At 36.2% G+C, this 26,194-nt stretch overlaps 1 protein-coding gene and 1 pseudogene across 4 annotated transcripts; both read left to right on the top strand.

Moving 5' to 3' along the window:
• The first annotated feature begins 3,260 nt into the window (after window positions 1-3,260).
• Window positions 3,261-14,840, top strand: LOC131938041 (ribonucleoprotein PTB-binding 1). 4 transcript variants are annotated; one of them, XM_059295883.1, is made up of 16 exons: window positions 3,261-3,384; window positions 5,321-5,387; window positions 5,784-6,005; window positions 6,121-6,371; window positions 6,704-6,886; window positions 7,818-7,926; window positions 8,829-8,909; window positions 10,059-10,171; window positions 10,319-10,378; window positions 11,060-11,327; window positions 11,507-11,984; window positions 12,110-12,154; window positions 12,302-12,386; window positions 12,561-12,647; window positions 13,859-14,356; window positions 14,460-14,840. In XM_059295883.1, the coding sequence occupies exons 1-16, from the start codon at window positions 3,280-3,282 to the stop codon at window positions 14,601-14,603; spliced, it is 2,796 nt and encodes a 931-aa protein (XP_059151866.1). In that variant the 5' UTR covers window positions 3,261-3,279; the 3' UTR covers window positions 14,604-14,840. The 4 variants fall into 4 exon arrangements, with proteins under 4 accessions (XP_059151866.1, XP_059151865.1, XP_059151868.1 ...); XM_059295882.1 differs by having other exon boundaries at window positions 12,558-12,647; XM_059295885.1 differs by lacking the exon at window positions 14,460-14,840 and having other exon boundaries at window positions 12,561-12,633; window positions 13,859-14,058.
• A 3,074-nt stretch (window positions 14,841-17,914) lies between these two features.
• Window positions 17,915-18,594, top strand: LOC131938055 (single-stranded DNA-binding protein, mitochondrial-like; annotated as a pseudogene).
• The last annotated feature ends 7,600 nt before the right edge of the window (window positions 18,595-26,194 follow it).

Here is a 26,194-nt window from a genome sequence, read left to right as displayed (position 1 = left end):
AGTGACGACGTGTGACGTTTTTTTTTTCGTAAAAAAACAGCGTGGCGTCATTCATGGATGACCCCCTTATTGAATCAATAGAGTTTGAATGACTTCATCAAAAGAGCCTATTACAAAAGGACGGCATCGATACAGCTCTCTTTAAAATGGTCTATGACATAATGGCTCCATGAGCCAGTTCGTTTTCCCATATGACTCCCGACAAAATAGGATCCCGCGACAAAAAAGGACCGACTAATATGGTGCGGCTCCTGTCCAAAACACCCAAAGGTGTACGTCGTTTACTAATAGTTTTTGCTCGAGCTTATTTAATTATTTTGCTGTATACCATGTATGATGAGCATCAGCATTGCCGACTTTTCCCGGTCCTCTAGAACTCAACAGTCTAAATTTTCTGAAACCCACTTCAAAACTTTCGGGCCACTAGCGTTTTTCAGCTACGAAGAAAATAGAGATGATTCACAATTTTAAAACGCATCGTTAGTAAAAAAAAAAAAAAAAAAAAAAAAGATAAAGGGACCCTATCCATATGTAGCCGTCTCTAGCCAAGACCCACCGTAACTAAGTGGGTATTTGTCCAGATAAGCCCCACCTAAATCGTTACCCCCCCCCCCCCCCCCAGAGTTTCTTCCAGGCATCTCTTCTACCGCCCCCCCCCCCCGAACAGAATGAAATTTATATAATTTATATAGAAAATATATACTTTTAACAGTGCCCCCCCCCCCGAAAATTTCAAGTGCCCCCCCCCCCGGAGAAAAAAGTCTTGAAGAAACACTATACCCCCCCCCCCCCCCAACGAAGATTATTAAGAAGAGGATATGAATATAACACTAATTCTTACCCGCCTCTAGGGTTAGGGTTAAAGGTACCAAAATACAGACCCCTTCATGTAAATTTCACCCTCTGCAGTTAATAAATCTTCAACGGTAAAAGTTTCTTTTTTTTTACTATCTTGGGTTACGCGGGTAAACTTTTTGCCAAGGGGAATAACTATTTCTATTAGTTACTGTTGAAAAAAGAAAACTCAACAACAGTTATAATACTTTTTAGCGCAATTTCCATACTGGCAATTGCGTTTAATAATGCGTCATTTCTGTATGGATGTATGTGTGGATGTGTGTCCGCAGCTTTAAGTCGTATCTCCTCCTCAACGAAGCAATATCGAGGACTAGTTCCAAAAGCAAATATGTTAAGCAAGTTCCGAGGATGATTGTGGGCCAAAATAATTCCCGGAATTCCTTCCTGGATTTCCCGGAAAAGCCAAAAAACCTCGAAAACTTGCAGTTTTTTGCCGATATCTCGGCAACCAGACCACTTAGCGACTTGAAACATTTACCAATCGATTCCAGCCATAATTTAGAACAATATTGCCGAAGAAAGTTTTCAAAAATATCCTTTCGTTCGGTCACAAAAAATTAATTAAGAATTTTTAAACTGAGCATCGTGTAGGCCTAGGATGATATTTTTAATTTAAACTGAGCATCGTGTAGGTTTTTAGCGCAAAAAATATCCTTTCGTTCGGTCACAAAAAATTAAAAATTGTTATAGATAACATAAGGAAATTGCGCTTAAATTGTCACTAGACTTTTTATTAACTTGTTTCTTTTTACAAAATCACTATCAAGTAATGATGGACGAAAATTAAAATATGAAAATATTTTTAAAATTTTATTTATGGTCGGATTTGGGCTCGCCCCAATTCACATGGGCTCCCAGAACTGCGTAATTCGCCGACATGGTAGCATAGATTCTTTCCAACATTTTCCAGTGGAAAGGGGGAAGGGGGTGGCAGTTGAAACTTCCAAGGGTGTTACTTTCAAAGTATATATATTTTTTCTATTTATATTTAGTGTAATATTTTTACTGGTTCGACGAGGGAACGATGGCTGAGCTTCGTGTGTATGTTTGTGATTGTGTATGGAGGAAGGGTGCAGAGTTTCTTCCAGGCATCTCTTCAGGTGGCTCTGCCCCCCCCCCCCCCCCGGGGAAAAAAAGTCTGGAAGAAACACTGGAAGGGTGTAGAAACAATGCAATTATTGGTCTAAACTAGATCTAGTATAAACCTAGGTGTACTGAGAGTCATAGTGGGTAGATCTAGGGGCATTATCTTCTCGCATTTTCCCGCCTCGCCATTTCGCTTTTCGCAATTTCCCCAAACCCGTAGATCTAAGCCTGTAACACGAAGTTTAACTTTAAATTTCACTAAATACCTTGTTAGTTGTTAGGTAATATTACGCAATAGCAAAGAGTCCCGTTTGGTTCTTTTGATATTTTTGTATTTCATTATTTAAAGACTTTATGCTTACTTTTAAATTACCCATAACCGTTAGAATTTGTAAATATTTAAAAGCATTTATACAGTTTCTAGATCTAGATTTTTCTATGTCAATATATAATTAAGACTCAACGTCTAGCCTATTTTTAGGTTTACAGCGGATGTCGCCACTGGTACTTTTTGTAAGAAAATTGTCCTAGATTTAGCAAGTGTATTTTGACTGAATTGCCACATAAGAAGTCGGTTTGAGCATTTCAATTTATGGAAGACAACGTTATGAGTAATATGAGGTTATAAGTTTAGTACAAATATATTTATATAATATAAAACAATATTAAACACAATTATTAAATTTAATGTTTACATTTTTAGTGATTTAAGTTGAATTGATAAAAAATACGAATATAAATCTAGCAAAGCAACAATTATATTTTGAGCTCTTCTTAAAATAATAATTTAAAAAAATTGTTCATTAAAAATGTTGCAGAAGAAAATACACATTTTTAAGTGTGATTGTGTGTGTGTTTGTGTAAGAGAGATCAGCTGTTTGATAACAGATTTAACAATGTATTTTTTCTCCCTTACTGGAGGCTAGGGACTTAGACTGGATATGACGTTTCTTACCCCTAATATTGTTTTTGAATTTTTTTGTGTGCTAAAACAATTTTGTATCACGATCGAAAATTCCTTTTGTACATCTCTTCGGTGTAGGCTCTGACCCCCCCCCCCCCCCCCGAGCACCTCTGCTGCCCGCCCGGACGAAACGAAGTAAATTCTGTATTGAATATAAAAACTTTAAGCAGAGTTCAAAATGGTACTTAAATAAAAAGCATTATTGAGATGAATCACTTTTCCATATTAAAAAAAACAAAAACAACTTCCACTACATTTTCATCATAAAAGTCTTTTCGAAAAGCAAGTACAAATTTGTTCGGAAATGTTTAACATTTTACAATTGGCAACTTTTTAATATGTTGTACGGGCAGCAAAGCTAACAGCTCAAAATGGCTTCCAGGAGTACTAACTTTGAGTTGCGCTCGAAATCGAAAGATGAGTACAATAAGCACAGACACATTCAACTGTTAAATCTCCCACCAAGTACCGAAGGGGTGAGTCCTTTATTATACAAATATATCTATGTGATTCATTATTTTACTGTAAAGACTATGACAAAAGTTAAGACAAACGATTTACTTCACTCAGTCAAGCAAGTCAGTCAATCGCCAGTCACCAAGCTGAGCTGAGAGTACATTTTGATGAAAATATTAAAGTTAATTTTATAGCCTACTTATTTACTTATCATAAAGTAGAGCCTATCAATAATCAAATTTTCAAATGTGTAAACTGTAAACAAAGTCAAATTAGGGTAAAACTCCATTTTAGTTTAGCATATTTTACTCATTGCTTTTCACCTCACTCAGTCACTGACTGGAGTCACTGCTTCAGTAGGCCGTTCGATTCAACACTTCCGGGTTTGTCATTTTCGTGGCATCTCACGGCTCATGCGCTTACTAAAAATGGCGACCAGTTTCGCTTTCACTAAATGGTAGAGCGATAAAACTAATAATAACGAGGCCATCGTTAATTTTAGACATCGGAACTATCCGTTTCTATTTCAGTCTGTTATTTAAGAATTCCCAGATGTACTTTTGACCTAATTTCTTTATTTGTATTTAACGAGGCCGTCGAGAGAAAGTCACGCTTACTTAGCTTGCGTTTCAAGTCGAATTAACTAAAGCAGGTGCATTCTTCAATAACTTTCTTATATGATACAATTTGTATAACATCTTTACTATCAAATAAAAATAGAACTGTTTAATATAATTTGGGTGAAAACAATGCTTTTGAGGGTGTAAGTAATAATGCCATTTTATTATATTCTTGTTTGGTGAAAACGAGGCGCGGGAAAATGTGTGCAGCGCAAGAATCCAATCATTTGGCTAGATTTATGACTGTTTTTTATGTCACACCTAAAAATAGAATGTTTACGCTTTCTTCGTTGATGATCGTTTTTATTATTTTTTAAATTGAAAGTATGAATTATTAGTTAGATTGCAGATTTTGTAACTTGGTATACTTACCCTTTATCAATTTTAAAAACATAGCATGCTGATTGTGAACAAATATAGTCATAAAACACAGAAATATAAAGTTATAATTGCGATGTGCCACACCCGGGCCACACCCCCTCAAGAAAACACGTGTTTATTAAGCTGTTTATCTCACTTTACAACAGTAATTAAAATTAATTTTCAAATTTTTATCACTTATTGGGTAAGATTAAGCACATGTTTACCAAAAATGAAAAAAATAAAAAAAGCAAATTCTGTTTTAATGAAGGTCACGGGTGAAGTTTTTTTTCCTTCTGTCACGTTCAGTGGAGGGTGCCACAGGCTGACCTGACTTTGGAATTTTTTTCAGTAATAATGACTTTGCACAGAAAGTTAAAATATGCTAAATTAGCTTAGTTTACTAGTGTTCTAGCTATTATTGATACATTTTTAATAAAAAAAATCATTCTGTAATTCTTATCAAAAAGCCTACTGCTTCAGGTTCACCTCCAGTTCAGCGAAATGGAGTCTGATGGTCTATTTATCATCGAGACTAAGGCATTAGTGAAGGCGCATTAAATATTTTAAAAATCATTTAGATCTAATGTTATTTAAAAATAAATAGGCCTACGGTTAGGCCTATAAAAATCTGACCTGTTTGATATTTTTTTTGGACTTCACTAAAGATCGGATCTAGATCTAGATTCTAGGCCTATTTGATGTTTTTAGTATTTTTGGTAACCAGGCCTAAGCAAAATTTTAAAAAATTTATTTAAAAAAATGCCAAAAACAATTTGTTTGTTTACATTTTTATCACAGAAAATGTAGGCTAATAAAAAGTCATTTAGGCCTAGGCCTAGTTTAAATTTTTTATAAAGTTTAAAGTTATTTACTCTGATCAGTGACCTTGTTTTTGTGTTTTATATGAAAAGACAAATAAGGTTAAAAATCCCATTCACTCCATTAAAAATGCATTACACTTTTTTTTCTCTAGGAGCTCCATGAATTCCTAAACGGATTTGAAGCTAAAAAAATCAAAATTAGTGAAACACTTGATACAGGTAATTTTAGTTTTGTTCTTAAGCAGAAAATATAGGCCCTATACTTTTATTATTTCTTGTTCATAAGTTTTACTTTTTTATGATTATTTCCTTCCTAGAGATTATTTGTAAGGTTACAAAGAGTTTTTGGTAGAACAGTTGTTAATAACATATAGAGAATTATTTGATCAAAACTAAACATGGGTGTAGGATTTTATGAAAATATTTTGTTAGTGGCATCCATTGTCCACAATAGATCCATTTCTATAATATAAACTATCTGTTTGGTACTGCTGTGAAAAGGTCAAATGCTTTGGTACAAGCATTGCGTATCAGGGAATGGAATTCCATGCTATTTTAAAGCAAATGTAGAGCTGTTAGTATTTTAAAAACTTAAGAAATTTGTTTTTTTCCCAGCTCTTGTTACATTAGAAAATGGCAATCAGGTTGATGATGCTGTTGCAAAGCTCAATGGCAAAGAATTCAAAGATAATACAGTTACTGTTAAACTGGGCTACAGTAATCAGCTGATTTGCATAGCTCATATCCCCTGCTCTTATACTGATGCACAGTTCCTGAATATGTGTCAAAAATATGGAGCAGTAGAGTACAGCTACATAATGAGATCTGAGGAAACAGGTATTTTTTGTTTGATTGTTTTTACCTATTTGGTCATATTATAAAAAAATTCATCTACTTTAATCATAATAAATTTTCTTCTACATGGAAATTTAAAATTATGCTCTTATTATAGGAGACAGTAAAGGCTATGGATTTGTGGAGTTTGCTGCAGACATAGAGCAAGCTAAACTTATCAAATCTGAGTTTGATTGGAAAGTGATAGAAGGACAGACACTACATGCAGATTTTGTTGAAGAATCCTGTCAAACTTGGGAACGCTTACAATCTAGATGTTTGCTTATCACAAATATGGCTGAAGATTTTGTCGATGTTTCTAGATTAAGAGAAATGTTTGGGGCTGTGACTAGTCCTGTTTATTGCCAAGTAAGTTTGTCTAAAAGAAGATATATACAAAAAATTGTTTAAAAAAATATTCATAATTTAAATTTAAATTATTTATACCACATACAAATTTAATGGTATTTAAATATATTTTATGATACATCATGATTTTTAAATTGTTTAGAAAGTAGATGTAGATCCTCTTAGTCTGTAAAAATTTTAAAAGTTTTAACTTTATAAATAATTTAGGCAAGCTCCATGTTACCACTTATGAAAATTCTTAACCATCATAGTGTTTATCCGCTGTAGTGTCAAAATATAATTTTTATACGTGTATTGCACAATATAATTTATTGAATCTTATCTTTGAACAGATAATTGCTAAAGGGGATAGATCTCTTGGCTATGGCATAGTGGAGTTTCGCACAGCTGAAGATGCTGAAAAGACCTGGTTGAAATTGAGGGATGAAAAGATTCAAGATAGACCATTGGTTATGACTTTTTGCATACCTGGCAAATCTGCAGTGGTGATAAACAACCGCATTATGTGGAAATATGTAAATAGATTTAAATACTTCACATAGATTTTAGCTCTTTAAATGTGGTGCAGTTATATTGAAGTAAATGACTTGATAGATAATTTGTTAGCTGTAGCCAGTAGGCTTTGTACATAGTCTGGAAAATGAATTTAAGAACATATTTGAAAAATACCAGAAAAATCATTTGTTTATGGGCTGGGTCTCAAATTGGAATCTGAAATTATTTGAAAAAAAAAAATCTTATTCTAGGAGCTAAAATGCTGTGGATAAAATATCTCAAGTAGTTCTCTAATCCACTTTTTTATGACCTCACATTGCCCTGTATACACAGCTGTGTGAGGGCTAGGGTGATGGAACCAACGTTGTACAGTACAACACCTGTTAAACAAAATTATCTGAATTTGTTTACTGCATTTACTCATACAGCTGAACTATTTCATTGAAGAGTGGGGTGAATTCAAGTTTAGTAGTTTTTTTCATGGTAGATAAATGTTATTAATATGCAAAGTTCCCTTTGAATATTATAGTAATTAGTTTAGTTTGGACTTATGAGCCTCTGGTAAAAGTTTGCACTGGAAGTTAATACAAACCACCTGCTTATATCTTACTTTATCATAATTACTCAGGAATGGAATAAATTTAATTTTTTTTCCCCCAAAATGAGAATATCAGGGCTGTTAATTATTTTCTCCATAACTTTGTCTTTGACACCCATGTTGTGGTGTTACACCTGTTGGGGCAGCAAACAGGCTTTTGAATGTAAATGAAGTTTAAAAATTAAGTACGGTTTTACATTGTTTTAGCATACTAACAATGACTTAGATAAAGTTAAAGTCTAGAATTATTACTTTCATTTCTGAAAAAAGTAGCATAAACTCTGAACCCTTAAGTTATGAATTATTTTAACCTTTATCTTAAGAAATACAATTTTTTTTTAAAATTTCCAAAGGGAGATAAACTGACAAAGAGCAGCAGTCTGTTACCAGACCCAGTTTCTGCCAAGCCAGTTATTGCCGGCAATCCTATTGTCATGAGTCTCACAAAATTTAATCCCAGCTGTAAGTATCTTAAACAGAATTTTGATGATGTTTAATTTTGATGTGTGTTATGTTAGTGAGCTGTCACAGTTGTGTAGTATCTTTGATAGAGTGGTTTTTTTTTGTGAACAAAAATGATTACATCATTGTTGGATGGTCAGTACCATTTAAATTTATTTCTGGTAAATAATTTTCTGTTTCAATATCATTTGTGCCTATTGAATCTTAAAACCAAACCAAAAAAAACCTTCCCAGTGTTCGGTCACCACCCCCTCCATACTGTTAAAATGCTCTGAGTATTATATACATATATATATATATATATATATATATATATATGCTCTGAGTATTATATATATATATATATATATATATTAGCTGGAGGTCAGTCATGTACTTTTAGACATTAGTTTTGTTAAACAGCATTTGTTAACACTGAGGAAAATAAGTAAACAAAAAAATAATAAACAAAAAAAAGTATTCTAATACTATTCCATTCCCTGATTTTGGTAGAAATATTTGCATAATTTAGTTTCTATGAATCAAAAATAAAATAACACTTTTTAGCAATTTTCTCAGTAAAAGTATATATTTTCCTAGTAAAAAGTTACTAATGATTTTTTATCTTTTAAAAACCAAGCGATTTTCTCTCTTTAAAAAATAAAACAGTACCATTATATCATATGTAAAATGTGTAGGTTTTAGTAAATTTGGGGTGGGTGGGGGTGGTGGGATAAAGTAATTAAATGGTGTAGGTATTTAAAAAATGAGTGAAAAATTAATTCAGGTAGAATGTGAAAATAGTTCTGGTCTTACAGAATTCACGACTTGGTTTTTTGCCACAATTTATGATTTAGTAATACTTAGCAAGGGCAATTTTTAAATTGTTTTATGTATACTAAGTATTCTATTTCTTTCTACAGTAATGGGGGAATTCACAAAAATTCTAGGTGAATTACAGCAGGCTTATGTATCACAAATGATGTCACCAGTCAACAAACCAGGTAGTTATGCTATGCATCTTCCACTACATTAATCAATTATTATTTTAAAGTGTTTTCTTAGTTTGGAAAGGTATTATGTCATTTTATTCCTTTTAATATGTTGTTCTTTTTAATTTGATACAATTTTTATCTTAAAAATCTAACTGCTTGTCTAGCTTTATGCCACAAACTTCCAATTTCTTTTCTGTAATAAATTTATTCTTCTTTTATTCAGCCAATGTAATAAGTCTATCAAAGCTCAAAACGTAAATATTTTCACTGTATTCAAATACACTGCTGAAATTACCAATATACTATTTATCACATTAAACAACCAAGCTTTGTAAATGAACATAATTACAATTCGTATGTTTGCATTACAGTTAGTGTTTAGTGTTCAACTTTCATTTTTGTGTTCCTTATTCCTTTTTAATAACACTTTTCTCTGTTTGTTCAACTGCTTTTGGTAGTAAATTTAAGGCATGGTAGTTTCTGACAAGATAAAAGGTGTATTGCAAAAAATGCCACATTTGATTGATGTAGTGTTGTGAATTGTTTCAGGAACAGGCGGATGGGTTTGGCTGTGAGAAAAGTGAATTCACCTTCTACTTCCTTTTCAAGGTTCAAATAGCCATGGTAGACTTGACATATGTAGACAAACACAAATACAGATCAGTCACATTATAGCCACTGCAGTCATACTAACAGAAAAAATATGTTTTGTTTTGTTTCAGGCCCTTCAATCTTCTGTCTATCTCTCGTCTGTCTTCCAGATACTGGGTGCATAATTATCATACCCTTTTTTCTGCTGTCTGTCTCTCGTCTTTCTTCAGTGCCATAGTGTTGAGCCAGATAACTATTTTCAATGACAGACAACTCATTTTTTCCAGAAATATTCTTTCACTTATCACTTCATTCTCAATTCAAAATGAGGTGAAATCTTGTCCTGTCTGTTCTATGAAATAACATTTTATCATGTCTGACTCATTGATCTACTGCCTCATTTAGTCATCAGTACAGCTGTGGTCACTAAATGTGCGAATTTTATTTTTTTAAAAAGAATTGGCATTGGCTGTTTTTATAAAGGTGTAGAAAGTGACATCAGAGCTTTACTGATACCTATACATTGACTATTCATTGATGTATGAGGAATGTTTTTTTTTCTTATAGGTTTATTAGGACCAGCACCTTCTTTACCTCTCAGTCCAATGATGAACCCCAACATGCAGTTAGGGCTTCTTGTTATGTTGGCAATTCACATACAAGCTGCTAAAAGAATGCAGGTAAAAAGAAGCATTGCTTTTTTTTTTCATTTCATTTCTACCTTATTGTACATATGTGATTAAACATAGAAAATACATTTAGAACAATACATTTTTACAATTGAACACCTAATCCTTTAACTAATGCTATTTTATATTTTCCTTCAGTTTACTGGTGTGTTAGCCAAGCAGTTGAATACATTAAGTGAACAAGATGTATTTGGTGATGTAAGTATCTTTTGTAGCTTCTTTTACAAATCTTTTAAAATTAAGTGATGAGGCTTCTCAATCTGAAAACAAAACAAATAGAACTTAATGGACTGATTTGATTAGAAGCTGTTTATTTTAATGATACTCTAAATCAAAACTTAGTTCAAAGAGTAGCAAGTCTACTTTGATAAAGTCAGTACACTGAAAAAACCTCTTCCCATTCACTTTCTACCCTCTCTCTCTCCACATACCCTGACAAATCCTACCCACAACACCCTAGTCTAATTCCATTGTCTTCCCTACCAGCTCACTTTCATCAGTAATATCCAATGCTACACAGTGCCACAAGCATAATAATAAAATTAATTAAATGTAGTCCAATGTGACACACAATTAGAAATATAAATACAATAAACAAACTTCTGTAAATTCCTAACATGGATACTAAATTAATGCAAAATTAATTTTGCAATCAATGCAAAAGCGAAAACTCAACAAAATGAAAAACTTCTTATGTAGCAAAGCCTCTATTAAATATACAAAACCATTTCTAATTTTCATGGTAAAATATTTTAATGTGGCCATGGAAGAATTGTTCAGAACACATTCAGTTCTGGACATCTGGCAGATTGTTGGTATTTATATAGATTTGTTATGCAGTTTAAATAGACGAGTGAGGGTGCATCTAATTTTCCACAGATCAAAGGACCCAAACCATCAATTCTAGGAGATCCTCTGACAGGCCAAGCTAATGTTATTCTCACCAGCTTGAAGCAACAGTTAAATCAGGTGCCATTAATTGGAGAAGATGGTAAAGAGATGCTTGAACCCTTAGCTCTTGATGAAAAGTTAAGATACATTACAAAGAAGTTCATAGCTAATGGACGATATCTCAACTTGAGTCTCCTCAACAATCTTGGTCAACTTTTGGTTACTATGAAACAAGGAGATGTTAGTAATAGATTTGGTTAGTATGCAAGAAGCACTTACATAACTACATCTTCTTCTGCTTAGATAATTTTACTAGCTTATCTGTTAAATATAATTTTGTTTCATTCTTCAGCTTTTTATTTTCTTAAAATTTAAGTAATAAATTAAGTTTATAATGCCTACGTTTTGACACTTTTTTTTTTAACACTATTGCAGCTGGTAAAGGGCAGTCGCTGTTAGGACCAATGCCGGCTATCAACCCACAGCCTCTGCTCTCTGGACATTTAGGTGGAAAAGGCAATTCTTTGCTTGGGGATGCACCTCAACCACTAATGGGTGCAAATGTTGGTGCTGCCAATGTGAATGCTTCAATAATGCAAGCCATGGGTCTTAATGTAGGCAGTGGGAGTTCAACAGGCAGTGTGGGTCAAAGCCTTCTCAGTCAAATTAGCCAGGGGCTAGTGCATCAGATTGGTCAAAATCTGTTGTATCAAATGTCTGTAGGGCAAGGAGGAAACACAAATTCTGGTAAAGGTCTACTTGGTGACATTCCAAGTGATGGACATTCTAGATTTAAAGGTTCAGGTCAGAAATCATCACTTCTGGGGGAACCACCTGCTCATGTCAAATCCACCTCATTAAGCAGCTCACATACATCTGTAGACCAAGGATCATGGAAAAATATGGAAACAAGGTATGGTAATTACCCAAACTCGTACATATGATTTTTACTGTACAGCTGTTTATGTTCAAAGTTTTAGTATTCATCAGTTGCCTGTGATCTAACACTTGTGACCATTTTTCTTTTCATTTCGTTAGGAAAAAAACAGAAATGTCTTATGAGAATGTGAATCAGATGGATAGGTAATATTTTTTTTAAGATAATCAACTATTATGATCAGAATTTAAAAATGTTTAACTAAATTCTAATGTTAAGTAAAAAAATGACTGAATCAGAAGTTAAATAAAAAGTCAGGTCAGTAGGTTCTTATTTGTTATTCTTTGCTTTAGGTGGGGTACTGGTGCTTATGAAAGTGGCTACAGCAACAAAATGGGAGGATATACTGATTACAGCTACAGCAATGAGTCCTATGGGGTAAGTTAATTTGTGTTATATAATGGCCCCTCCCTCCCCCCTTTTTTGTTTTAGTTTAGACTTGAAGCAACAACTTGCTGAATATTTCATTTTAATATATTAATAAGTCAGTTTGATGGCAATTGACAGTGCTTTCATGTGAAATATTTTCTCATCTTGATTTTTGTACAGCAGATGAATGCTGGGTATGCTGGTGGAATGGGTGCTGTAGGCTATGGCATGGGACAAAACAACAACCAAGCAACAGGTGTGAATTTCCAGGTACCAAGTAGCACTCATTGGTTGCTGGCCATTCATCATAACTGAAGTCTTAGATTTTACTTAATTTCTCTCACAAATTTCAGTCTGAATCTTTTTTGACACGCCTTCAACTGTTTCCAAACTGGCAGTTTTTGGATACGTGGCAAAAATTTGGAAACTGCTACTGTATTTTAACGGAGATGAAATGGGAGGATCATTGATTTTATTTTTAAAAAGCATTGTTGGGTTGTGGCATAAATATTTGCAGTCAGCTATTCTTGATTCTTTATTTTATATAATATTGAAGGGGGATTTCCTCTAACATAAAATATGCGTCAACATGATTTGCACTATATGGCCCTTAGACTCAAGATTTCAGCTTGCTTTTCTTTCTAGATTTGCTTCCATATCCTTTGTCCTCATAAGAACAACCAGTAAGCTAGCAATTGTTAGATATAGTTTTCTCTCCTAGATGGTTTGTTGTCAGCAGCTCATGGGCTTCCTCTGCTTGGAGGCTTGAACTTGATATTCACAGCTAGCAATTATAGGCTCTCATAGCCGACTATGCTATCCCCTGGACACATGTCGTTATGTGTGGATGTTGTGCATGGGTTATGTGTGGATGCTATCCCCTGGACATTGGCATTAAAAATGAACTTACCTGTCAGAGGGATCTTAAACACTACGACTGCTAATATTTATTTCTTCTTATTTTTTCTACTTTTGCAGTAAATGTTCATCAAATTTTACTTTGTTACCTCATTTGGCTTACACTTCTTTTGTACACCTGACTACATAAAAAAAAGTACCCTGCTAGTTTTAACTAATCGTCATGCTTGAAACTAACACTAAATTTAAAAATATGTAGTGCTTGTTTAAATTGGTGTTCAACAGGGAAGCAACACATCTTTGTAGTGTTTGAGCAATCCAGTTATCAAAACAGTCCTTTGTCTTGCCATTTATTAAGTTTCCTTAAATTAACTTGAATATTTTGGTTTTGAGTCATTAGACAAAAGTACAAGATTTCACAGGCAAAAATCCAACAAGGATAACTTTGCCTGGATTCACCAAGTGAATAATTTGACATTTCATCAGATAGATAGGTCTTCTTTATAATAGAAGCTATGTGGGATACCAAATTTAGATATATTTTATCTATAACATTTGATCTACCATTTAATTCATTTATAATTATTACTCACCAAAATTAAACATGTTCTGATATTTTGCAGGATGGCCAACTTTTAAGCAAAGAAAACAGCAGTGGCCTTGGCCAAGATAAATATGGGACTGATAATTATGTGACTGGGATGGGGGCAGGGGTGTATGGGTTAAAAGACAGCTATGGAAATTATGATGCATACGGGTCTGTAAGTGGTATGTATGGTAATCAGGATGACAGCAGTAGCATGGGGGGAAATAGTCTGTTAGGTAATGGACCAGCTCTCAATGGAGGGATGTTAGGTAGAGGGGCTGGGCTACTGGGAAGTGGGGCAGGGACTGTAAATAACAGTGGGATGTACAACAACTATGTAGGCAACATGTCCACTGACACAATGGGATCTTATAATCAATCCTCCACCAAGATGGGTTTATTGGGTAGTGGTAGTTATGATGGGAATACTTATTCTGGAATTGGAAGTGGCAGCAAAATGGGCACAGCTACATTTACAGGATTGTCTGGGAGTACTGGAACTGGTACAGGACTTTTGCCATCCCCATCTAAATTTGTAAGTTCACTTTCTTCTTGTCAAAATGTTATTTGCTTTCATTAATCCTTTTGTTTTGCTTGTTTCCTGATAAAAAAATGCAAATTAGAATTTTTTTGTCTAGATGACACCAGGCCAGAAACGTAGTCACAGTCAGTTGCTGCCACCACCAGAACAGAGCCCTGATGGGACAGATTACATCGGACAACATTCTCAAGGGTTAGGTGGACATTACATGGACTCGTATAAACGCTCGCGTTTGTTTTGAGAGAGTACATGCCTGTTTAAGTGGTTTTTAAAAATGTATTTATGTTTATCAATTGTAATGTACATATTTTCATTATTTGTGATCATACAATTACTTGTTACTTGTGCTTATTATTGCCAGACTGTCATTAAAAAAAGTTCCATCCCAAGCTGTAGTAACATGATTCTAGAATGTTGTGTGTTCTTTGATTTTAAAGGAGCTTGTGAATTATATCAAATAAAACTTATCATTTCCGTGCATCTAATCTTGTTCATTTAATATTTTAAATTTTGTTATAAATTCTCTTTGACTAGGTTAAGCCGTTTGAAACTCCTAAAGATGACAATAAACTTCATTTACCTTACATTAACTTTAAGAGCCAGTGGTCTACTTGTAAAACTGTTCACACTTGTTTGTTAGGTCAAATGCAGATGATCCCAGTAATAACAAAAATATATTTGGTGTATATTCAATGCTTCTTGACACTTCCAATTGTCCTATTATTGGTAAACTGTACCTTCTCTTATTTGCAATGTGGCTCTAGTATCTCTAAAAAAGGAATATTCCTTTGCCTTAACTAAAGTAATTTAACTCTTAAAAAATATTAAACATTTAAAGTACACATTTTTGCCAGAAGGACGAAGTAGAAAAGGGGCCCTGTAAAATTTTGTTAACATCTGTTGTGATGGTTAAAATTCCCCCCAAAAAAACCCCATGTTAGAAACATTGTATTTAAAGACTACTGTCTTTAAATACTACATACTACGTTATGTGTGGATGTTATACACGGGTCATTATGTGTAGATGTTGTACACGGGTCGTTATATGTGGATGTTGTACATGGGTTATGTGTGGATATTATACACGGGTCGTTATGTGTGGATGTTGTACACGGGTCGTTATGTGTGGATATTATACACGGGTCGTTATGTGTGGATGTTGTACATGGGTTATGTGTGGATGTTGTACATGGGTTATGTGTGGATATTATACACGGGTCGTTATGTGTGGATGTTATACACGGGTCGTTATGTGTGGATGTTGTACAGGGGTCGTTATGTGTAGATGTTGTACACGGGTCGTTATGTGTGGATGTTGTACATGGGTTATGTGTGGATATTATACACGGGTCGTTATGTGTAGATGTTGTACATGGGTTATGTGTGGATATTATACACGGGTCGTTACGTGTGGATGTTATACACGGGTCGTTATGTGTGGATGTTGTACACGGGTCGTTATGTGTGGATGTTATACACGGGTCGTTATGTGTGGATGTTATACACGGGTCGTTATGTGTGGATGTTGTACATGGGTTATGTGTGGATATTATACACGGGTCGTTACGTGTGGATGTTATACACGGGTCGTTATGTGTGGATGTTATACACGGGTCGTTATGTGTGGATGTTATACACGGGTCGTTATGTGTGGATGTTGTACACGGGTCGTTATGTGTGGATGTTATACACGGGTCGTTATGTGTGGATGTTATACACGGGTCGTTATGTGTGGATGTTGTACATGGGTTATGTGTGGATATTATACACGGGTCGTTACGTGTGGATGTTATACACGGGTCGTTATGTGTGGATGTTGTACACGGGTCGTTATGTGTGGATGTTATACACGGGTCGTTATGTGTAGATGTTATACACGGGTCGTTATGTGTAGATGTTATACACGGGTCGTTATGTGTGGATGTTGTACATGGGTTATGTGTGGATATTATACACGGGTCGTTATGTGTGGATGTTGTACATGGGTTATATGTGGATGTTGTACACGGGTCGTTATGTGTGGATGTTGTATACGGGTCGTTATGTGTGGATGTTGTACATGGGTTATATGTGGATATTATACACGTGTCGTTATATGTGGATGTTGAATATGGGTCGTTATGTGTGGATGTTGTACATGGGTTATATGTGTGGATGTTATACACAGGTCGTTATGTGTGGATGTTGTACATGGGTTATGTGTGGATGTTGTACACAGGTCGTTATATGTGGATGTTGTATACGGGTCGTTATGTGTGGATGTTGTACATGGGTTATATGTGGATGTTATACACAGGTCGTTATGTGTGGATGTTATATACGGGTCGTTATGCGTGGATGCTGTACATGGGTTATATGTGGATGTTATACACAGGTCGTTATGTGTGGATGTTGTATACGGGTCGTTATGTGTGGATGTTATACACGGGTCGCTAATAATGTGTGGATATTGTATTTGGGTCGTTATATAGCCAACACAGGTCGTGGTGTGTGGACGAAGCTAACGGACCGAGACACTATGGGTGAATGCCACAGATGGACCGAGACACTATGGGTGAATGGCACAGATGGACCATGTCGTGCGTGGGCGGAATCGAATACATTGATGTGAGGGTATTGACCGACTTTATGCTAATACAGCTGTCAAACAACTGACAATGCTGGTTATTGCTGTCCTGTATCTGAGGTAATCTTCAGCTATCCAGACATCGATACGTCGATGCTACAGTAAGCTATAACAGCGGTACAACTCAAAACATCAGGATGTGGTGATCGCGGTGCAAATAAAACATCAAGATGTCACTATAGACGAGTAGGAAATGATTAAGAGAAGTGCTTTTATTGTAATAGCCTCATTAAAAAATATTCTGTATCAGAAATATGTTTGATAAAAAAGTTTAAAAAAAAACAACAACCAAGGATCTCCATCCATCCAATTAATTAAATCCAGATCTCAACAATGCCTAAAAAAAAAAAAACTAGCAATGTAAGGGAGATAATAGGATTTAACAAAAAAAAAATCCATTGAGTCTGAATAATATTCTTTAAAAATCGATAGAAATTTTATTTGTGGATTTATTTATTTTTATGATAAAGGTTTATCTAAAGCTTTCCTAGCAAAATTATAGTTCGAAGATAGATTTGTAAAATATTAATGTGTTAATGAGCTATGGGGACCTTAATTATTGCAGTCGTACAGTAAATACTTAACGCACCGACATTTCTTGGGGTGTATTATTTGCTCAGGGATGAAATTATACATGAGAGATTTGTATGGGTATTTGATATTTTTCAGTTTCAGGTTGGTTTTTAATTATTATTTTTTTTCTTTATATTTAGACGTTTTGTATTAAATCTATGTATAATTAAACCACCTGAAATGAATGAAAACAGGCTACAAGTAAGAAAGAAATATTACTATTGTAAATCTGTATCAGTCCTCACAAGCCGATGATGAAAACTGTAATACTAAAGCGAACACACAACTGACGCTATAAATTACGTGTCTGAGGCAAAAAAAAAAATGCATGTGTTGGCTAGAATAGCAGAAGGTCATAGATCTAGTTCGAGTCTAGTTTGTACCCGATCCTTTAAGTTTATTCATTGTAACATAAACATAGACTCTAGGAATCGAACAAAAACTGCTTCAAAATGCTGAAACTACCACAAAAGAGGGTTACAGCTAGCATATTTACACAGTCCAGCAGATTAGCATCAACTGGAGAATCCAATTCTGCAGAAATTAACAACAATCAAGAGGAAGAAGAAACATCCGCTCCCAGAAAAGCTGAAAGAGGTTTAAATAAGGTCACGCTTTTAGGACGAGTTGGTAGGGATCCTGAAACCAGAGGCTCAGAAGAGCACCCTGCACTTATTTTTCCTTTAGCAACTAATGCTCAGTACAGAACATCTAATGGCGAACTTATGACCAAGACTGACTGGCACAGGGTTTGTGTTTTTAGGCCTAGTCTCAGAGAAAATGTTGCCACCAGAATCAACAAAGGGGACATAATTCTGATAGAGGGATCATTGTAAAACCAAAGATATGTGGATGATAATAAAAGAGAACAGACCATAACCTCAGTTATTGCTGATAACATAGTGTTTCTCAACAGAAGGGCTGCCCAGAATGACAGTGAAGGAGAAAATTAACATCCACATTTATAGCTTTGTATAGTTTTGTATGATTTGGTACATAAAGGTCCATTTTAATTTGTAGTTCCATGTTACTCTGGTTGAACAAGTATTACATGAAGTTGCAGTTGTATGGATGGTGTTCATAAAGATATGATAAACGTATGGGTATTTGATTTAATTTAATCAGCTAGATGCGGTGGCTTTACTTGACTTGGTTGCTTCATTTGACATAATGGTTTCAATTGACATAATGGCTTTATTTGACATAATGGCTTTATTTGACATAATGGCTTTATTTAGCTTCATGGCTTTATTTTTATGTCATGGCTTCATTTGACTTGACGTCTTTATTATAATTTATTTAGCTTGATGGCTTTATTTTACGTCATGGCTTTATATGACTTCATGGCTTCGTTTGACTTGATGGCTTAATGACTTTATTTGAGGTCATGGCTTTATATAAATTTATGTCCTTATTTTACGTCATGGATTTTTTTTTTTTGCATCATAGCTACATTTGTCTTGATGGCTTAATTTCTAGTGTTTCTTCTTGGGGGGGGGGGGGGGGGGAAGAGAAGAGCACTGTATCTTGTATATAAATTCTAGTTCGGTCGGGGGAGGGGGGCGACAGTCGAGCTTCGTGAGCCCTCCTCCTGAAGAGATGCCCGAAAGAAACACTGTTTTCAGCGGCATGTTTATCAAGAGCTGGTAGAAGAAGAGAGGTTTTGAAGTTTATTACATGAAGGTCTACAACTGGTAGGAAAAGAAATGACAACTAAAACCTAAATGTTGAAAAAAGTAGAAAAAAAAACCCAAATGTTGAAAAAAAGCACAAATAAACCTCAAAATTTAAAAAAAAAAACCCACTCAAATTTTGAAAAAAACACACGACAAAACCCAAATATTGAAAAAAAACCCAAACTAAACTCCAATGTTTAAAAAACAACAAATAAACCCCAAATGTTGATATTTCAAGAACTGTAATGTCCACTAGCTCGTGTATAGAGACGGTCTGTTGGGGAATCTTTTTACTTCCGGTAAGTAAATAGTAGTGCAGGGAATGCTGGGACAGATTAAATCAAGAAAGGCGGATATATACCCTGATACATTATATAGTCAAATCTTGGTGATATATACCCTGATACATTATTTAGTCAAATCTTGGTGATATATACCCTGATACATTATTTACTCAAATCTTGGTGATATATACCCTGATACATTATTTAGTCAAATCTTACGGTATAAGCCCTAATATATTATTGAAAGGAATGCTAGGCTGGTGAAGTAATTTCTCCCTTGTGTGCACTTTGGTCTGTATGTAAGGGTGTGTGTGTGTGTGTTAGCTGGTGGGTGGGGGGCAGAGTTTCTTCCAGGCATCTCTTCGGGGGGGCTTTGCCCCCCCGAAAATTTTTTACCGCCCCCCCCGAACGAAATGAAATTTATATAATTTATATAGAAAATATATACTTTTAACAGTGTCCGCCCCCCCGAAGAAAGTTTACCGCCCCCCCCCCCCCGAAGATTTCAAGTGCCCCCCCCCCCCCCGGAGAAAAAAGTCTGGAAGAAACACTGGTGGGGGGGGGGGGGGGAAGGTGTGGTTCATAAATTACCTCAAGCACCTGAAATTGGTGTATGTGAGATGGGCTTATAAATTCCGCTATGCTTTTCTATGAGTGTAGTGTGTGGGCGTGAGTTAGAGGAATGCATCATACACGATTGCTACATTTTGAACTTTAAAAAATGTTCCAAAGGATGCACAGATCTGTTATTTTTTTTTTTTTTGGGGGGGGGGGGGGGTTAGGATGTCATTGTCCACACAGTAAATGGATGTGACTATCTGCACAGTGAGTGATGTGATCATCTACACAGTGAAAGGATGTGATTATCTACACAGTGAAAGGATGTGATTATCTACACAGTGAGCGATGTGAATCATGTGATTATCTACACAGTAAAATGGATGTGACTATCTGCACAGTAAATGGATGTGACTATCTGCACAGTGAATGATGTGATTATCTACACAGTGAATGATGTGATTATCTACACAGTGAATGGATGTGATTATCTACACAGTGAATGGATGTGATTATCATCATATCTTCCCGTCAGTGTCGAGGACGCATGGGGGCGTTTTATCACGGCTAGTGTATGTAATTATGCGCCTAATGAGTAGAGTCTATATTTGATGATCAGCCCATTGGATGGGCGTGGTGATCGCCACCGTGGTACTTAAGTTAGTCAACCTGATTCGTTATTATTCGTTATGCTTACAAAAATATCCTTAACAGTTGAAGCAGCTCGAAGTTGCATGGCACAATGAAGCCATGTACACCTTACAGCGATGTAAACTAACCCTGAACGAGACAAAATGCGAACGCTTTTAAATGAGAATTTTCTAGGCATGTCCTCCGACCCCCCCCCCCCCCCCCCTACCCCCACCCCACACCTCCATCTCTCTCTGCTCAGCGATCAAGAAAAGGATTATCTAGTCTACCTCGTAGACTCTATTTCAAGCTCCCGATTGTGTCGAAAAATCTAGGCCACCCTAAGCGTCTGTCATCGTCTGGCTTTGATCATTTCCGGTTGTCGAACTTGGCACGGCATGACACCACGTGATGGTATGGAGCAGCGGCCATATTGTCCTCACCACGGTCGCCATATTCAAACATTATTGACAAGAAATATTCGCCTCGAAAAAGGATCCTGAATAAAAAAAAAAATAACCCGTTAATTTCTTTTTCTTCTTCCTTGCTTCTCACGGCTGAATTTGAATCAGAGATGATTTTCGGCCATGTGATAATTCAATGTTATGCCCATTGCAGACAGCGTTTCTTCCAGACTTTTTTCTCCGGGGGGGGGGGGGGCACTTGAGATTTTCGGGGGGTGGGGGGGGGGGGGCGGTCAACATTTTTTGGGGGGGGGGGGGGGGCGGACACTAGTAAAAGTTTATGTTTACTATATGAATTCCATCTCGTTCGGGGGGGGGGGGGGGGGCGTCGGTAAACTTTCTTCGGAGGGGGGGGGGGGGGCTGGGCCCCCCGAAGAGATGCCTGGAAGAAACTCTGATTACAGATAACTCAATGCTGTGGCTATAACAGATAACCCAATTTTGTGTCTATAACAGATAACTCAATGCTGTGGCTATAACAGATAACTCAATGCTGTGGCTATAACAGATAACGTAATGCTGTGGCTATAACAGATAACGTAATGATGTCGCTATAACAGATAACGTAATGCTGTGGCTATAACAGATGACGTAATGTTGTGGCTATAACAGATAACTCAATGCTGTGGCTATAACAGATAACTCAATGCTGTGGCCATAACAGATAACGTAATGCTGTGGCTATAACAGATAACTCAATGCTGTGGCTATAACAGATAACGTAATGATGTGGCTATAACAGATAACTCAATGCTGTGGCTATAACAGATAACGTAATGATGTGGCTATAACAGATAACGTAATGCTGTGGCTATAACAGATAACGTAATGCTGTGGCTATAACAGATAACTCAATGCCGTGGCTATAACAGATAACGCAATGATGTGGCTATAACAGATAACATTAAGAATTCCCCGCTGATAGATCGGTCTGGCTAGATGGCATCGGTGTAATAAACAGTGATGTTATATGTGGTGACACCGTTGTAATAAACAGTGATGTTATATGTGGTGACACCGTTGTAATAAACAGTGATGTTATATGTGGTGACACCGTTGTAATAAACAGTGATGTTATATGTGGTGACACTGTTGTAATAAACAGTGATGTTATATGTGGTGACACCGTTGTAATAAACAGTGATGTTATATGTGGTGACACCGTTGTAATAAACAGTGATGTTATATGTGGTGACATCCTTCAGCGACTCTGGCGACAAGCCAGCGTTATCGATCGGTTCCCCATATCTTTACAGACGCTTGATACAAAAATATATCACCCCCCCTGCCCACTGTTGTATCATGTCCATATTGTGTCAGGTCCAATTTCCCCTTGTACAACATTTGTGTCACGTGGTTTGTTTTAGCTTGTTAAAGGAAGTGTACACCAGGTCGTACACATGCAGCAATGGTGTACACATGTACATAAACACACCAGCTGGTAATAATGCTGAGTACTTGAAGAAACTAGGTACAAATATAATCACGGCTGGGTTGTCATGACTACGTCCAAAGATCATCATTTCAAGTTATCAAGTCTACGTACAAAGATCAATATCTCAAGTCTACGTCCAAAGATCAACTCTACGTTCAAAGATCAATATATCAACTCTACGTTCAAAGATCAATATATCAACTCTGCGTTCAAAGAACAATATATCAATCCTTCGTTCAAAGATCAATATATCAAGTCTACGTCCAAAGATCAATATATCAAGTCTACGTCCAAAGATCAATATATCAAATCTACGTCCAAAGATAATTATCTTAAGTCTACGTCCAAAGATCAATATATCAACTCTACGGCCAAAGATCATAATTTCAAGTTATCAAGTCTACGTCCAAAGATCAACTCTACGTTCAAAGATCAATATATCAACTCTACGTTCAAAGATCAATATATCAACTCTACGTTCAAAGATCAATATATCAACTCTACGCTCAAAGATCAATATATCAACTCCACGTTCAAAGATCAATATATCAACTCCACGTTCAAAGATCAATATATCAACTCTACGTTCAAAGATCAATATATCAACTCTTCGTTCAAAGATCAATATATTTAAAATCTACGTCGAAAGATCAATATATCAAATCTACGTCCAAAGATCAATATATCAAATCTACGTCCAAAGATCAATATATCTAGTCTACGTCCAAAGATCAATATCTCAAGTCTACGTCCAAAGATCAACATCTCAAGTTGTCAAGTCTATGTCCACAGATCAACATCTCAAGTTGTAGAGTCTACAACAACGCACACTCACCACACCGAATGTACTGCTGTTTTAAATAACCAGTACTACGTCCTGTTTGTAAATATATAATTTTGATCGAAATATTAATAGTTTCATTTTAATGCTATAAAATTGATAAATATAATTGTAAACATTAATTAGGATTCCAACACTAAATGAATACATGCTTAAATTTGATGAGAAAGAAAATATTACAATACATAATCTACATAACACACACACACACACGCGCACGCACGCACACACGCCCACACACACACACACACATATATATATATATATATATATATATATATATATATATATATAGAGAGAGAGAGAGAGAGAGAGAGAGAGAGAGAGACCAACCAATGGCGGTGTACAAAAATGTAAAAATCGATACGATTTAACGAACTACCGTTTTTTCTAACAAGTTAAAAATTAATGTCAAACATCAAATATTTTTCGATTAATACAACGTATATTACCCATATCGATTAAGCTATACATTGGTTGATACACAGGAATTACATTAAATATAAAAAGGTAAATTACGTTTGGAGACTTTATTGGGCAAAAGTTCCTACCACTATTGTGTTAGGCACAAGTTCCCACCATTTCTATTTTGGGCACAAGTTCTTAGTGAGTTTCTAGTACTTGTGTCCTGGGCACAAGTCTCCTGCACATGTATGTTGGTGTTGGGCACACGTTTCTACTATTTGTGTGTCAGGTACTTGTGCTTTGGGCACAAGTTCCTACTACTTGTATGTTGCGCACAAATCCCCAGCACTTGTGCTTTGGGCACAGTATCGTACCGCTTTTATGATGGCCACAAGTCCCCAGAACTTGTATGTGTGGCCACAAGTCCCCAGCATTTGTTTGTCGGGCACAAGTTCCCAGCATTTGTTGGTCGGGCACAAGTTCCCAGCATTTGTTGGTCGGGCACAATTTGCCTGTCCCCAATATTTGTTGGTCGGGCACAAGTCCCCAGCATTTGTTGGTCGGGCACAAGTTCCCAGCATTTGTTGGTCGGGCACAAGTCCCCAACATTTGTTGGTCGGGCATAAGTTCCCAGCATTTGTTGGTCGGGCACAAGTTCCCAGCATTTGTTGGTCGGGCACAATTTGCCTGTCCCCAACATTTGTTGGTCGGCACAAGTTCCTAGCATTTGTTGGTCGGGCACAAGTCCCCAGCATTTGTTGGTCGGGCACAAGTTCCCAGCATTTGTTGGTCGGGCACAAGTCCCCAACATTTGTTGGTCGGGCACAAGTCCCCAGCATTTGTTGGTCGGGCACAAGTCCCCAGCATTTGTTGGTCGGGCACAATTTGCCTGTCCCCAACAACTATTTTTGAACATCTAGTTACCGCTTGTCATCCAACAGCCAGACAGAAGTGGGGGATTTTTTTATCAACGTAACTAGAAAACCCATCGACCGAGAAAAAACGTGAGCGACAACACGCCTACCCGCACATACAGCCCCACCCCTCACACACACGCCACCACACATACACCCCACCCCCCTCACACACCCGTGCACGCCACGACGCAATCGCCAGACAGCGCGCTGGCTCCCCCCACCCCCCGTCCTTTCGCGCCACCAGTCGGGTTTTCCCGATGCCCACCCTAAGGCAAGAAGCTGGGGCCGCGCGGTCTCCCACTGAGTCTGTCACTCCTGCTTGACATGTCACATGCCTGCACGTGATTATCGTTTCGGATTTTTGGAAAAAAAAAGGATTTTAAGGATAAAATATACACATAAGGGAAAAAAAAAGTTAATAACGTGGTTTTGAAGAGATTAGGTTGAACGTATTGATTAGCATTGCGGGCGTGTTGGCCCTATATGTGTCGCAACATAACGGGAGCTCTTCAATATCGAACCAGCTTTGATTAAAACTACACAAATAAGACTTCTTGTTTTTAGTTTTTATTCTCAAAACACAAACCGGAAAATAAGATGGAATTTCTTTTTTTTAATTAAGAAAACGAAAGTAGAAAAAATTAATGTAAACAAGTTTGAATAAAACGGATACAAACAACACAAGAGCCACATGTTGCAAGGGATCGATGGTGAACCACGTGATTTGAGCTGTACTCACTTCGTGGATAGCATCCATGTAAACAAGTTCTAGTGCTGCGATCAGTGGATAAGATTGTCACTTCCGTGCACGGATGGCGCACTGACAGGTGAGAATTTCAGAGCTGAATGAATACAACAGGTTTTTTTGTGCTAACTGCTTCAAATTTAGAAGTAGCCTACAATCTACATTGCCTGTTTAGCGGCTAGAAGGTATATTAGTTAAACATTAATTTTAAGTGTTGATTCTTAAATAGGTTTTTACCTTAGAAAGTGATATATATATATATATATATATATATATATATATATATATATATATATATATATATATATATATATATATATATAGTCAAAAGATTTTAATCATATTTGTATCTTAGCAGCAAAGTTAAACTATGCTAATGCTCATTAATGTATTGACTTATTTAAGTAAATTACTTATGAAAATCCTACTGTTGTAATTAATTATATCACGATTAACGTTTGTTAAACGTCAAAGCCCATACTTTGTTATTTTGTGTTTTGAAACACACACAAACACACACACACAAACTACTTAACACAACATTCAGTAACTTTGTAACGTTTTCTTTTTGAGATTGACAGTTCGATAACCTTTAGAGCCCATATTGTGTTGTTTCGTATTTTGAAACACACAAACACACCCACCCATCCTCAGACCACTGGTAACTCTGTAACGTAT

The sequence above is a fragment of the Physella acuta genome, unplaced genomic scaffold (genome assembly GCF_028476545.2).
Source record: "Physella acuta isolate Inbredline_101_S28 unplaced genomic scaffold, ASM2847654v3 ptg000230l, whole genome shotgun sequence".
Classification (NCBI taxonomy): Eukaryota; Metazoa; Mollusca; class Gastropoda; family Physidae; genus Physella; species Physella acuta.
Note: the sequence above shows the minus strand (reverse complement) of the source record. Positions and strands in the feature narration are given on the sequence as shown.